The 15355-nt window shown below is 40.1% G+C and overlaps 1 protein-coding gene across 1 annotated transcript in view; it reads right to left on the reverse strand.

Moving 5' to 3' along the window:
• Positions 1-15355, reverse strand: part of PGM5 (phosphoglucomutase 5) — a 156846-nt gene that overhangs the window by 99280 nt on the left and 42211 nt on the right. The window contains exons 5-6 of the mRNA XM_075208554.1: positions 13640-13830; positions 10500-10654 (exon numbers count right to left, since the gene is read on the reverse strand). Coding sequence (XP_075064655.1) covers positions 10500-10654; positions 13640-13830 — 346 coding nt within the window. The remainder of the gene's footprint in view (positions 1-10499; positions 10655-13639; positions 13831-15355) is intronic.

Below are 15355 nucleotides of genomic sequence, written 5' to 3' on the forward strand. Positions count from 1 at the left end.
AATAGGGGTAGAGGGGGCTATAGAAAATGTGGAGATGGGGGCTGGAGAAAATGAGGTGTAGAGGGGACTACAGGAGATGTGGAGAAGGGGGGTTGGAGAGAATGGGGCAATAGATGGGCTACAGAAAAGGTGGAGAGAGAGGGCTACAGATAATGGGGGGAGAGGGGTTACAGAAGCTGCTGGGAAGGAGGCCATGTGCGACAATAGCTGATGGGCAGAGGGACATGTGTGATAAAAGCTGTCTAGGGAAGGGGTGAATATGAAAGTAAAGCTAGTGGGCAGGGAGGCATGCAAGAAAAGCTAGTAGAATGAAGGTGACATGTGTTCGAATAGCTGATGGGCTGGATCCATGTGTGAGAAAAGTTGGTGGGCGGCACGAAACATGTCAGTATGTAACAGGTGAGTGATATTAAGTTTTTTTTGCTTTGTTCTGAAATTTAACATTTGCAGCCTCCACTCTAGATATCCTGCATTTGCTCCTGGGCAGTTTTCTGCATCAGACACCTGGACATCAGTGAATTTGAACTGCAGCCTTACCAGCCAGCCCGGAGGAGGCAAGAGTTACTATTCTTATTTTACAAATAAGTGTGAGGGGCTAGGAAGTTGGAACTGGGGGGTGGAGGGGCATTAGGCTCAAGATTGCCTAGGGCACAGAGAAACCTTGTACCGGCCCTGCACACAGTCTAGATGTACAAATATAGTAAGAAGGAAAATGAACTACTGTTTATGAGGGACACTACTGGAGGACCATAATAAGGAGGTACATACCTGGTATTCACAGGTTAATTCAGATTAGAGAAATATATATATATATATATAACTTCCTTGGACAAAATTTTAAATTTAAGCTCTATTACATACCCATAAAATATATGTTAAAAAGGGAAATGTTATTCAACTTAAAATAAATTTCAGTGGGTAGGTACTTTCATATTTACCAGGAAAATTCCTGAGTGACAAACATTCTATTGGGACCGGACACAGTAATCGTAATGGGCCGGTATATGGTGGTACACCATGCCACCACTTCTCCCACTGATGTGATTGACTTATTGGTACCACTATGTATCTCTGTACTGAGTGCATCCTCCAACCCCTCCCCTTCCTGCATAACCATGCCTCCTATTGCTTTACTATATGTGAGTTGCTGCCCTGTCTCCTCAACTTGGATAAAATGAGCGCTGTGGATAAGTCTACCCCCACTACAATGCCACTACCAAATTGGATCACAGTCATACTTCAGCAGGGGCTGAGCACCACCGCTCCCCTGGTGTCCAAGGAGCTTACCAGGCACCAAACTCATCTCCCTCAACAGATGCGTGGTCTCTTCGGGTCCTCTCCCACAATGCTACTTGCCTGCTTTTACCATGGTGACTGATCGAGTGGGGACCATCAGCGGCTGAGAGGTCCAGCCATGCTGCGTATGTGATTGAAGGTGCATACAGTCAATTGGATGACCGCATGTTCCTGCTGCAAAGCCCTGCGTTACATTAACCCATAACCTGCCTCAAGCCTGCTACTACACTGTGTCAAGTCCCCCTTGAGCCCCTTGGTTGTCAGGTAGCTAAGTAACATAAGATTATCAGGAAGTCAGTATTATTATTACTTTTGTAATCTCTGGCTATCTAATATATAAATGTCTAGTCTATAATATAAATGTCTAGTGGCGTGTGTTAGTCTGTCTGTGTGTGAAAAAAAAAAACCAAGCTGCAGCGCCACCTGCTGGGCAGAGTTATACACTGACCTATATATTTCTTGAAGGAGAAGTGACAGTTGGGAGTGGTTGGTGGTTGCCGGGGGTGACAGTGGGGAGTTTTTAACACCTTAAGTAGCTTGATTGACTAGAATGCATGAGTATCATGCACGGGTTAACTGACCTACTAAATTCTTAGTGTGTGTGGGAAAAAAACCTCAAAAAGGCCTGATGTTTGGTATACTGACATTATTGACGAGTTAAGGGGTCAAACTCATTTTCGTGAGGTAATTTTACCTCATGAACACACATGTGTACAGTGGCGGATCCAGGGGGGTGCGATCGGGGCAATCGCCCCCCCCTAGCAGGGGTTTGCTGCCGACGGCTGCACAGTATGTGCAGGTCCGTTTGGCAGTGACAGGGTGCTGCCCGGCTGCTCTGATTGTGTTTTAAACACAATCAGAGCAGCCGGGCAGCACACTGCCCCTGCCTGTCACTACCGAGCGGACCTGCACATACTGTGCAGCCCCCGGCAGCCTCAGAAGTCAGAAAGGGGGCGTGGCCTAATTTGCCCCGCCCTAACATCCCCCCGGGGAACAAACATTTTCTAGATCCGCCTCTGCATGTGTAGCGGCGTGTGTTAGTGTGTGTGTGTCTGTGGAAAAAACTATTTTCTCAGAAAGGGCTCATCCAAATGACCTGAAATTTGGTATACTGACATTATTTGACAAAAAAATGCATGAGTATCATGCACGGGTTAACTTGTATAGTATATGTGACAATGTTTGTTGTAATACTACATCAACCACTATGTTTGATACATCACTAATGAAGGGTAATTTATGAACTGCAAAAAGTGTCCACCTGCAATACATATTTATGTGGATGAGCTCTACAGATCTCCCACATTCTTCCCTATCCCCTACTCTGTCTCATCCTCTTCTCCCTCTGATCCTACCTCACCTCCCTTGCCCTCCCCCTTCTTACTCATCCCACCTAATCATTATCCGCACCCCAGTCCTCCATCGCCCCTTCATTTTCCCCTCCTATAACTAATACCGTTTAGCCTCCAACTTCTCTGATACCCGCCTGGACCACTAACCCTAATGTTATATCTGTCCCTATTATCTCTCATTACTCCTCCCCCTCACCTCTAGATTGTAAGCTCTTATGATTAGGGCCCTTTGTTCTATGTCTCATGTCTGTGCACACTGATGTCTTTCTTGTAGTCCCTTTCATGTTTATGTATGTCATACAATTTGTTCTGTTACTGTTATCCAAACATTTATTATTCTGCCTAAATGTACCCATGTTATTATGTGTGTTCTTTTTAAATATGTTTTATCTATATGATTATGTCAAGTGCTACAGAATCTGATGAGGATATTGTTATGTGGGAACTGAAGGTGGGATGGGGTTCAAGATAATTTCAAACTAACAAATTCCATTCACATTTTCCATACCACCACTTCTAAATTTCCACCTTGAACACTGACTGGACCAAAAAAATTATATAATTTGAATACTATAATATAAGCCATTCATTTATAAGTCAATTTTGCATACCAAGTTATTAGTAATAGTACCAATTTCTGAACATTTTCTATTGTAGACTTGTATTAGCGACACACACAACATGATATCTTCACCTGTTGGAACAATGACCTACATGTTGCTAGATTCATTGAGAGTGTTGTTATTGAATAATTGTATGAGTGAGACTCAAAATACAATAAAATAATTCTAACACCTCTATATCTGGTGGTGTATATATGAACCTTTTGTATGTCTCCCTATTATGCAATTTTCTACTGGATTTGTATTCATTCAGTGATTATTAGTTTAATTTATTTGCACTGGTTACATTAATATACTTGCAGTATGTGCCCAAATCAAATTGCAACTTTCATTAGGTATTTTAACTTTATGACACATTAGCCTGGGAGTTCATGTTCCAAAATATCAGTAGGTGGATTTCACACTAAGTAATTTCAAATAATATTTTGATTTGATTAAGGTCTTTCTGTGTGTCCAGAGATGTAGTATAACATAGTATTAATGAGTGAGGCACATAAAGCCAAACAACCTTAAACTCATGTGCTTACTCATGAGGCAAGCACTTACCTACTAAGGTTTAACTTGTTAATCTCTCCAGACAATAGTGTAACTGGTGGAGGTGCCGGATTCTGGCCTCTATATACCTACCCAGGGGCTGCTGGGTCTCTTTTGCTGCACAAATCCCTTCCCTCCGACCCTAGGTTTATATTTGCTATGCCAACCAATTATCTTTCTCCCGGTTCCAGGGGAGGCACAGTTTGGCAGGAGAGCTATTGCAGTTGGCGACTAATCCATACGGTGGTATCGCTGATTGGCCGCATGTCACTGCCATTTTGAAGAACCTTGGCTCTTGGTCACTTTGTGTGGGTGATCCCTTGACCTGCTTTGTGTGGGCACGTCATTGTGAGCCCAGAGGGGGAGTAGTCACAATGACACCAGATTTAGCAAAGGCCAACTGCCAACTGTAAGGGACTAAATCTTAGTACCAGTTGAAGTGTCTGGTCGTACCCTGTTTTGTTTTGATATTAATTGTTAGCTGACTTGCGATTGCTCTCGCCGCCACCATTTTATATAATCAATTCATTAAACTGTGAGCTATTTAGCCAAACTCAGAAGTTGTATGTGTCTTTATTTCACTAAAGGTATTAGAGTTAATATACATTATATGAGATTTTGTGCAGGAAAAAAATGAATCAGCAGTATGCAGTTTATAGAGTTATTATTGCTTGCTCAGGGCTCATTAATTCAATTGCTAATATCTATACTTTAAGAATGTATCTGGTAGCAATAAGTGTGCATAATATAGATCGCTATTATAAATGCAGCGCCTTATGTGGACATGAAAATGCCTATTTTACAAATGGAGAAAAGCACTATATCTGGCGCAAATTTGTGTTTTCACCAGATATAGGACTTCTTCTGTCTATCTATCAATGGCTTAACATCACCAATAGCATGGAGGTTAGCCAATTTATGCCGTTTATTGTCACAGTCATATTCACACTACTTACAAGTCATATAAAACTGCAAATAGGTGTTTGTGATTTAATTAGCTTGTTGTGCTTTATAGGAACTCTTTTTCTAATCATGGTTTAAAACCTGAGATGGAGAGACTAAATTACTTTATCTCTTTGAATATTTTCTTAATTCTTCTGCTCTAGCAATGATGTATTTATGGCTAGAGATATCCAGAGGTGTAGCTACAGATGAGTGTACGATACCAATTTATGGTACCCTAAAACATTTTGGAACCTCTGTTTAAGGTTACACCAATGTCCTCAATAATATCCAAAAATAGACCACTCACAATCTTTGTGGTTCTATGATACTTCAGGACATCTCAACGGGGTGACAGAAGACTGAGCAGCTGGGATAAGTTTGAATGAAAGAAAATAAGGACACAAGAAAATGTCATACTTTCTTAAATATCATATTTACAGGAGTCGTGTCGAGTAAGTAAAGGAAGGAAAACTTATGACCTGTTGTGTGGAGGTAACATCATCTTTAGAGGACATTTTGGTGAGAAGTTAGGCCAGTGTAAAGAAACCCTAACTTGAAAGTACTTGTTGTGAATGCACGGCCATAAAACTAATTTGAATTTCTACAGACTTTCTAGTTCTGTCACCACAGGAAGGTGGGCTGTGGGCATCTGAAGCATGTTTAAAATGTCCTGTAAATCTAACACTTTTGTTCACTTTCATATTGAGGATTGCTGAAGAGTGTTCCAGTATTCATGTCCTCCAAGCAGACAGAAAACTGATCATTCATGAGTTTCACCATTTTCTGTTGTTTATATTTTTTAGTGTACAAAAAAATATTGTATTATATATTTCTATCTCATTTTCTCAACTGTTCTTCATCATTCATGTCGCTGTGTTTTTACATGTCATACTTAGCTTGGTAATAGAAGGCTGCTTAGTTGAAACAGAGGAGATTATTTGGTTTATGATAACTCTGATGAAAGTAAATTGATATGGACTAGTTTAATGGGAGAACCGAAGGCTCTTCTAGAGTAAGAGTGACATAATTGGTAAGTCAAAATTATTGTGTGTGATAGAGTTTTAAGCATTTTTAAACAGACAAGGTGGTTGTTTTTTTTATTAACTATCGAGTTTATTAAGCATTGACACTTTCTTTGGCAAATTAAACACAATTTAATAATGCTCTGTCTTTGTGTTCTTAACAAATAAATTGATCAGATAGGCTTGGTTTTATATAACGCCCATTTCTATGTCAAGAATTATTTGGTGTACAGTTTCTCTGATTAACTTATGTTGAGAGTGCAGTTTCAGATAGATCATGTAGTAACTGTAGACTTTCTTACAGTGTTAGTCTTTAACTCATTCTTAGTGGTGGCAGAACTGTGTGGCTAATAGTGAGTATGGAACATATTTTGGGGGATTTTAGTGATTTTCAGACCCTGTGGTTTTGTTTTGATTAACCCTTTCACACCAAGACATCACAAACATGTTTAGGTCGTGACAAGCACTTTGAATGCTGTGATTTCCTATCCTAGAAGCTGGACACAAGTGGTTATAATTTTTTATATTTTTTTCACAATCTGTAGTGGGACGTCAGATAAACGAACAGCATACATATAAGACTAATTTAGTTAACATAAACATGATAAACATAACCAAAATATTGCCAAAATATATCAGCTACATAGTATATGTGAAAGTGCAACTTAAACCTCAAACATAATTGTTATAATATGCAACATATATAGATGCATGGTTTGCAATAAAAAAACATTTTAATCAATTGCAGTAGATGCCAAGGAAACCAGATGTTATCTACAGTCCAATATATGTTGAAGTACTGCATTCACAGACTAATTTCCATAAAATGTTAATTTCCTCTATTATCGTTAACAATTTCCTTTAGTTATTTTGAACTGTTTTATCTTACAAAAGACACCGTCAGCAATTCATACATAAGGAAAACCATATGAAGTCCATGCTCCTCTTCAACTTATCACAGTTGGAGTTTTTTAGGTCATTTGCTGAGTACAGCAGAAAGGACAAGCACTGAATGTTATAACAGGTGGTTTATCTATAGCTGTACCCATTCACAACAAATAGCAAGCTGTGTGCATACAACACAAATGCCTTTAGCTACTAACTTGTTCCTCACCTAGTATCTAGTATTTTCTTGAATTTCAAAACATATTTGTAAAGCCATAGGCTAATTATGTCTGCAGTTATAAACGTGTGCTAGGTCATGAATAAAGTATTGAGACTGATCTAGTCAAATAAAAAATGACTGTCACTTGTTGGCACATAAAACCATTGCGACTGACCTATACCAGGTGAGTCGCAATGGTGCTTTTAAATTATGGATTTAATAATCTGTGTTCAAAACATTTTAGATTGTCTTTTAATTTCCCTCTCCAGAGCAATCTTTTTGGTTTTTAAACTTCAAAAATGAATGATGAATTTCTTGCCACTGTAATGACTCAGGTATGAGAAAAAGTAGAAGATGGATATGTAATTTACTGAAAAAAGGCTGTTGACTAATAAGATTGTAAACATATATGCTGGAGCCAAACTACTATTAAAATAATATATTTCAGTTAGTATATACTACAAGCCCTTTCAAATGTGGCAGACTACCACCCTGGGACCCAAAAATTCACCATCTGACAATCCTGAAGATGCAAGAGAAGAACACTGATAATGGAATCTGGTCTTTAAAACTAAAAGTCTCCTTTTGGGACACCTAGCTGTTACACCACCAGAAGTAAATTGCAGACACTTGAATTTATATTTTAAAAATAAACCTCCACCTGAGAGTGCTACCATGAACATAACCTTCAATCTCATGCAGCGCCCTGTAGAGAAAGTGGGCTGCAAACAGTAGCTGAGAAAAACTACACTGCCCAGAATCCTTGACAGCAAAGGAGGAGCAAGAGAGAAGCCATTTTAGTAGGGGAGGCTCTGAAAAGCAACAGCTACTACGGGAAGGAGCTGAGTTTGAAAGCTGAGAACACAAGTGAAGAGAAAGAGGCGTCATCTACCCACCATTTTTGCTCAGAACTGTGGCGTGCGAGGCCCATCCTGACTGCAGTACAACCAGCTAGAGAAGGGAGCCCATTTGTTCAGTGCACCGCCAAGAGAGAAAGAAGCCATAAGGTGTCACGAGTACAAGCAAATGCGGTGAGGGCCCAGTCTTGTAGAGTGGTATTCGCAGGGCACCACAACTGTGGGAACCAGAGCCTGAGGACTTAGTGAGTTAAACATTGACGAATTTGCAAGGCTGGTCTATACCAATAAGAAGTTCTGCTAAGGGTTAAGCTTAGTGTGTCGAAGAGTGGAACACAAACCATAGTCCCCACATTGACAAAGCATAGATCCAGACATATAGAAAAGTTACAGCAGTGGGTGAGGAAAGCAGGAACCTCAGAGGAGAAGAGACCTGGGCAACTGCATGCCTACCAGCTGCATCAAGATCTAAATTTGGAACTGAGAGACCCAGTAGGGTTTATGGGAGGGGGAGAGGAAGAGGGGGAGATGGAGACTGTGAATCTATATTTTTATATTTGCCTGCCTACTGCACTTCTGCCCTAGAGTCACCTCTCATCATTTATAATGTGCGGATCAGCTTAGTCACCATTTAAGTTATAAGCACTGAATACTGTATATACTGTGTTGCCTTATCTTTTGACTATATTTACTTTTACCAATACCCCAAAATATCATCAAGGGATAGCAATGAATCTGTGTGTTATTATTATCTTTTATATATAAGGCGCCACAAAGGGTTCACAGTGCCGTACATGACATATACAGAAAGAAGTGATCCATTACACATAACATGATACAATATAAATGAAGAACAAAATACAAAGACCAGACATACTGAATGAAAGTGTGTTGAGTGCATTCTTTTAAGAGGATCTGGGTGGGGTCTTCCCGAGTCCCCCTCACTGAAGAGTACAACCTCCAATCAAGATACTCAAAAATAGACTCAGGTGGAGGTCCTGCCATGATGAGTAGAGGTGAGAATGTCAGAGGAGACAGTCCACATGCAAATATTGAGAGGGGGAAACTCCAGGGGGTAAATGTATCATCATTCAAACCTCAAGCCATTGCTGCTTTAAATTTTCACTGTAAAGTCGACGATTTCCGGCGACTTGCAGTAATCGGAGGATGATACATTTTCCCCAAGGTGTTGCACTCATTATTTTTAAGACATGTTAAAAGTATATTGGATTATGTACATAAATCAGATTGTATGCATGGCAGAGAGGTAAGCAGCCTAGCTGCCCCATCTTCTCTTTAGTGGTTGAACACATTTTAGAATCCCTCCTCAGCCAGTTAATGTACTCAGTCTCACCCTCTAAAGACAGGACGGCTTCCTGGCTTCACCTGGACATGCATTCCAGCTTCTCTTGCATGTCTCAGCCTCACACTTGGCTGTCTTGTGAGTTCTCTCAACTAAAACATCTCCTCAGACTTCCTGCCTCTTGCAGGATATACACTGGCCCCACACTGGGCCCTCTACTGTAGCTCTGAACAGAGCCTCTGTCTGATGGATTCCAGGTCTGGGGCGGCACCCCAGGGGTTGGATGGCAATTGCGTCCTGAAAGTATGGTCCTGCACCTTAGATGCTTCATACTTACTAAACATAAGAGGAAAGGGTTCCTTGGCCTGCCACTCTCTAGCTTTACTATAAATCATTATTTCACTAAACCAGATCCCCATAAGTTATTTCCCCTCAACCATGAACATATATTGGTGTTGCATAGCAAATAAAGGTACTGTTTTACATGCATGGATTATATATAAATGTTTCCCTTATCAATTTTTTATGTCTTAGAGATACAATTGTAAATTTCTGGTAATAGTTTCATTTAGAAAATAGCCAGTTAACACCCAAAAATTTTTGCAAGTAAAAATGTGAATAATATAATCATTAAAATCGAAAATTATTATAATTGTGTGTACTGTTATCCAGTAAATAACTCATTGATTGACCTTTCTCTGCCACATAATTAACTTTAAGAAGTTCAAGTAAACTTGGATCATTTTATTGACAAAGTTATAAGTAAGTATTATTAGAAAGTTAAAGTCCCAAGAGCAAACATATTCACTATCTGGGAGTTCAAACTAATAATTTACATTTCCACTGTACTGTTTTTTTTATTTGGTAGAAGTGTGCAAATTGCTATATAGAAGTGTACTGTTTCATAATGTTTATTCCTCCAACAATGATGCATTTGTAACTTTCTCTCACTGTTCTACCACATTTTTTACTAAGAGACCTATTTATCCACCCTTAAATCATGAAGAAACCTTTGTATATGCAAAATTGAGTTAAAAGGGTATTTAACAAAAGCCTAGCGCAAGAGATATCAGAGATAACTGCATTAGCTAACTAAGGCAGAATACCACAGTCCCCATAATTCATTCATCATTGGAATAAAAAATGATAATTAACATGTAGAAAACACAAAGTGTCATAAATAGACCCCTTAATCTGCTGTCTATAAATAAAACAAGCCTAATAAAACAAGTAGCTCTTGTGAAGCAAAAGAAAACATAACCAAGTATCTAGTTAAAGGTAGTTACACAAATGTTTGTGTATAATATCACATATATAATATATTGCCCAATTTTACATAACTATTCAATTCATTCTCGGCCGTTTCCTTTTATGCAGATAGTGGCAAACAAAATATATTCTAAAATAACTTCAGTTTAACGTTCCATTACAATAGTAATTGCAGTACACACTGTGTACTTACTTGTCTATGGCTGTACTTGTGGGCATACTCCTTCCAAAACCTCGAACTCCCATTTGCCGAAAATAAGGAACGCAGGAGAGATTGGCAGCAATTATTGCTAAGGAGTCAGAAGGGTTCACAAAGAAGCCATTTTGTCCTAAAATCATGTATCTGTCCTGTAACAAATGAATACATTTAATATTCTTGAACTGAAAAACATTATTAAGTTTGAAATGTATACTATAACATTTAGACTGATAGCGATAAATAACAAATCAAGCTTTACTGTTTTCCCTACTGTACGGCACTGCAGAGCACCGTGGCGTCTTACAAATCTACGAAAAATATAAAAATAATAATAATAATAATAATATGTCCTATTTTACATTATCCCATATATAATGTATATACAGTAATTTTGGATACGTTTTGGAATTGTTTTGATATGGTTGTTGCAACTGTGAATATTAGGTGTGAGTGTGTGCTCAATAGCGATTTTCAGTATCTGTTATGGGATGCATCGGATGGACAATTAAATGTGTACTACATACTGTGAATCCTACACACAGAGCCCACAATCACTAGCAACCAAATGCTCGCACAGTTGGATATGCAACCTCTCTCCTAATTGTAAACATACATACAAATACAGCCCCCTAATGCATGTTCCCCACCAAACAGGACTAAAACATCCCAATAGTTCCTCTAAATGTCCCACAAATTGAGTCGGAGATATATTCATTAAGGGCCACAAGTGACTATTTACCCTAGGACCAGAAGACAGAGATTCCACCATTAGACGTCCTAGTAATATGGTCCGGGTCTGGGCATGCGCAGAGCAATTGTGCACATTATATGTAAAAAAAACAAAATCGCTGTTACGCTCCTTAATGAATCAAGCCCAATAAGACCTATTTTGTCAAAAGTCAATTAACCTAATAGTATGTGTTTGTGCTGTAGGAGAAAGCCCATACAAACATGGGGAGAACATTCAAATGCCACACAAATAGGGCCCTGGCTGGAATCTAACCCATAGCCTCAGTGCTGTGAGGCAGCAATGCTAACCACTGTGCATTCATGCTTCCCAGTGTAAAGCTGAAAGCCAATTTATGAACCTCTAAACTTGTGTCGCTCTTTTTAATTCTATGGATAGGTGAATACTTGCATACATGTGTAAAATGTAGGCATAATTTAATTGTGCCACATTGATTGCATTATTATTATTTTTATTTATGAGGCGCCACAAAGGTTCCGCAACGACATACACAGAGCATGGGAAAAAGCAGATCACGACATACAGGACAGTACAAAAACGAAGTGCAATAAATACAAACTCAGCTGAGAACAGGTGCACAGGACAAAAAGGTAACGGTGAGTTCCAGAACAAAGAGAAAATGGGAAAGGGATGGAGAGAGGTGGGAAGACAACTAAAAGAGGCAGACACTTTGCCCAGCAGTGTGGGATCCACTAACAGTACCAGGACAGTGATTAGCAAAGCCATGGGAGAAGAGGAGAGACAGGGGCAAAAGTGAAGTGTTGAGGTGTACACAAGAGGCTGGGGAACCGAAGACAAATGTAAACAGGAGGAAGAGGTCATGAGGATAAGAGGGCCCTGTTCAAGGGATCTTACAATCTAAAGGGAAGGGGGGAGACTGACAGAAGACAAAGTGTGTGGAGATAGGGTGAAGGGATTAGAACTCTAAGGGGAGAGATGAACAAGAGTAAGTAGGAGTGGAAGAAGAATGAGGGTTAGGTATAGTAAGGTTAGTGAAGAAGAATCATAAAGAGGTGTAGAGGAGGGCAGGGAAGAGGTTAGACAGAGGAAGGGTAGGCTTCCCTGAATGATGGGTTTTAAGGAACCATTTAAAGATATGCAGGCGAGGGATAGCCTGATAGAATGAGGAAAATCGTTACAAAAAAGTGGAGGCATCACAGCAAAAATCTTGAATACGGGAGTGAGACGTTATGACTAAATGGGAGGTGAGGCGTTAGTCGTTGGCTGACCGTAGAGGGCAAGACAAAGAATGAATGGAGATGAGGTTGGAGAGATAAGGAGCAGTGACGATAGAGAGGGATTTATAGGTGAGGGTAAGGAGTTTGAAGAGGGTTATGTAACAGAGGGGTAGACAGTGTAGAGCTTGACAGAGGGGAGGCAGATGAAGAAAGATCAGTCAGGCTGCAGTACTGAAGAAGATCACAACGGGTTTGGGGAAGGCCAGTAAGGAGGAGACTGCAGTTATCAAGGCAGGAGATGATCAGCCAGTGGATGAGAGTTTTGGTGGCATCAATGGGGAGAAATGGTCTGATCAGGGCTATATTGCAGAAATGGAAGTGGCATGATTGGGTAAATGATTACATGTGGGGCGTGAAGGAAAGGGAGGAGTCGAGGGGGAGCCAGGCTACAAAGTTATCAAGGAATTGGGTAGTGCTGCTGGGGGCCGTAAATGACTGTGACATGGAGATGAAAAGGATAGAAGAGACGGATGGAATGAACCTCGAAGAAGGAGAACATTAAGGAAGGCTCAGGAGGTATGACACGGAAGGTGCTAGTGCGGAAAAGGAGGATGCCAACACCACCCCTAGGACGGTCACCAGGCCTAACCGTATGGGTGAAGGAAAGGCCCCCATAAGAGAGAGCTGCAGGGGAAGCGGTATCAGAAGAGCAGAGTCAGGTTTCGGTGAAGTCAAGAAGGTTAAGAGAGCTATTTATTACGGATGGATCTGGCGTTCCAAAGGGCACAGGAGAAAGGGAGATTGGGAAGTGGGGAAATGTTTTTGTATAGAAAATTATGAAGATCCGTGGTCATTCCTGGAAACAGGGTACAGAAACACTGGTTCTTAAATTTCAAAATGTAACAGTATGACCTTTAAGCTCTAATGCCTAACTACTATATTAATAGAGCAGGAAGGGAATCAACTGTTGCCATTGATCATATTTAAGGTACAGTCCATGCTTGTAAATACAATTATGGTCTGTATCTACAAATTCATTTTTATTTTTTTTTATGGAAATGGATGAATTCAGTATAGGTAGTCCCTCCAAACACTACAATTACTGTATGTCCCAAAATAATTCAGCACTGTCAGTGGGAAACAGTTCTCCATGCAAGAGAGATTGCTGGCAGGGATAGCACAAAGATTTGAATATATGACATACTTACTCCATCAGCATCAAATGCAGCTCCAAATCCGTGCTCTCCTCCCTTCATGGCTTCCAGGAGACCACTGGCATATGTTAAGTTGGGGTCAGGATACTGCCCACCAAAATCTTCCAGGGGAATAGAGTTCACTGCAGAATTTGCAGGGGCTCCTAACTCATCACAGAGAATTCTCCGGACATAAAGACCCATTACTAGAAAATAGATAACACAGCATACATACTTAATTAAGCTTCTTGCACAGGTCAGCATAGAGGCTTAATACCAATAAGGTGTCAGAATTCAATTCCACTGAGTTAACGGGGCTTGTTATTTTTATATACAAGCACAGAGCCAGAGGCTTCCAAATGAATCCCATTTTCTAGAGGGCATTCACTTAGTAAAGGTCAAATGTATCTTTTATGTTCTTTCACATACAATCTTTGTATGGGTGTGCTGGAATAAGTACCCACTGTGTTAACTATAGTCAAATTTGATATTACTTTAATACCAGACAAAGGAAGCATTTAACATATGCCTGTAGCCAGAGCTGGATTAAGGGGGGGGGCTTTGTCAGAGGACCCCCCAGACTAGGTACTCTCAAAGGGTGACAATAGGGGGATAGTGTGGTACTTGGTGGCTGCCATCTCCTCCGGGACCAGCCACTTTCCTTCATTTGGCCTCGGATTTTATGATCCGTTCCTCCCTCCCTTCCCCTAAGTGTGGCCTCCTTTTATTGTAACAGACAGATGTCACATGGGACGTGCACCACATGACAGGTGCCGTCCCATGTGTGCAGAACTGCAAGAGAGGCAGTCTAAAGAGTTTGCCTCTCCAACACAGAGTGGATGGAACAAGGTAAGTGTGAGGGAAGAGAGGGGGTATTAATATAATGTTTGAGGGAAGGGAGAGAGGGACTTACTATGTGTGAGGGAAAGACTGGGGGCTTAATATAATGTGTGAGATAAGTGAGGGGGGTCTAATATAATGTGGGTTGGAGGGATGCTATTAATTTAATGATGGTGTGTGGGTGGGGGCTAATTTTTAATGGGTTCTTTTTATTTGTGGGGTGATGGTGGGACTATTTAATTTGATGGTGGGGCTATTTAATTTATTAAAGGAGAGGTGACAGGACCTTTAATATAATGCTTGGGTGGTTTGGAGCTATTAATTAAATGTGGGACTGAGTTTGAGGAGGATGGCTATTTAGTAAATATTAATATATATTATTTAATTCCGGGATGGTTGTAGGAGATAGCTTTATTTATTAAACATAAATGCTTTTAATTTATTGCTGGGGTTGTTTGGAGGGATTGAAATAGGTTTCTTTATTAAATGGGAATACTATTAACATAATGTTGGAGCTAGTTGGATGCAAATAGTTCTATTTATTAAATGTGTATGCTATTAATTTAATGTCAGAGTTGGTTGGAGTGAAATAGATCTATTTATCAAATGCGAATACTATTATTTTAATGCAAGGGCTGTAGGGAGGGCCTAATTATTATTAAACACGGGTGCTATTGAGGTAACGCCAGGGCTGGATGGAGTTTTCTAAATTTTTCATGTACCTAATTTCCAGGATCTTGATATACCCAGCAACTGAAATAAAGACACCAGAATCCACAGGTAGTAAAAGCAACAAGAACAGGTACTAGAGAACAGTCTGCCAACTGTCCTGAATATGGTGGGGCAGTCCCAAATTTGGGTGACTGTCTTACTTAGTCAGGATTTGGTCCG

The sequence above is a fragment of the Mixophyes fleayi genome, chromosome 1, assembly GCF_038048845.1.
Source record: "Mixophyes fleayi isolate aMixFle1 chromosome 1, aMixFle1.hap1, whole genome shotgun sequence".
Lineage (NCBI taxonomy): Eukaryota > Metazoa > Chordata > Amphibia > Anura > Limnodynastidae > Mixophyes > Mixophyes fleayi.